The 980-nt window shown below is 49.6% G+C and overlaps 1 protein-coding gene across 1 annotated transcript in view; it reads right to left on the minus strand.

Annotated features, from left to right (window-relative positions):
• Positions 1 to 980, minus strand: part of LOC116395095 (uncharacterized) — a 5,523-nt gene that overhangs the window by 2,050 nt on the left and 2,493 nt on the right. Inside the window, exon 2 of the mRNA XM_031868661.1 lies at positions 258 to 909. Coding sequence (XP_031724521.1) covers positions 258 to 909 — 652 coding nt within the window. The remainder of the gene's footprint in view (positions 1 to 257; positions 910 to 980) is intronic.

Below are 980 nucleotides of genomic sequence, written 5' to 3' on the forward strand. Positions count from 1 at the left end.
CCGTGATATAATGTGCATCTATTTAGGGGTCCATGACACAGAAAAAGGCTGAGAACCACTGGTTTAGATAATGTGGATGAACGACTCCAACCTGTCTCAATGTCTGACTGTGTTTAGCCTGTCAGATATTGTCACTGTGTTCGCAGATCTCAGCAATTTACTTTGTGAGTACAACATTATTATTACTGATGGACAAAACTGGGTAGTGAAATGGAATTATCTTTTAAAGGAATTTCCAGAGTGTTGCTGGTACTGACCTCTGAGGCTTGTGGGAGCATGCGACCGCAGCGTCCTGGCCGTGACAGGAGGGCTCAGCAGCGCCCGTGTGTTCCCGGGTGCGCAGGTGTTTTTCACTGAGTGCTTGTGCTGAGGAGCGTGCACGTGTTTTGCAGTTTCTGTGTATCTGGAGCTCGGCAGCGTCCGTGCGTTTTGTGTTTTATGCGAGCGCAGCGTCCTGGTCGATGCTGAATTCTTCTGGAACGAGTGTGTACTTTCTCGTAGGTGTGCGTGCTGCACAGTGTGAGTTATTTTCCCTGCGCACGTTTTTGATTGCGTTTGCACGTTCCGTAGTGTGTGAGTGCATTTATTTTTTGGCGTGTGCGAGTCCTGAGACAAGTTATTTTTTTGCCCTTTGCTTTGTGTGTGTTTTGAAATGTGCATATTTTGTGTAGTTTTCTGCACCTGCGTGTTCGGTAGCCTGTGTGCGGCCCTCTGCTGTGGTGCGTATGCACTCGCGCGTGTAGTTTTCGGTAGTGCCTGCGTCTTTCGCTGTAAGCGTGCGTTTTTAGACGCGCGCGTGTGTATGTGTTTGTGCGTGGCGCGGTGCGTGTCTCTGAATTCCCTGAGGGAGAGGAAAAGAACTTTGCGGACCAGACGTTCTTCACACCAAGGCATCCCGTCACTGATGTCCTGTAGAGGCACACACACACACACACACACACACACACACACACACACACACACACACACACACACACACA

This window comes from Anarrhichthys ocellatus, unplaced genomic scaffold (genome assembly GCF_004355925.1).
Source record: "Anarrhichthys ocellatus isolate YVR2014 unplaced genomic scaffold, GSC_Weel_1.0 scaffold43, whole genome shotgun sequence".
NCBI classification, from domain to species: Eukaryota; Metazoa; Chordata; class Actinopteri; order Perciformes; family Anarhichadidae; genus Anarrhichthys; species Anarrhichthys ocellatus.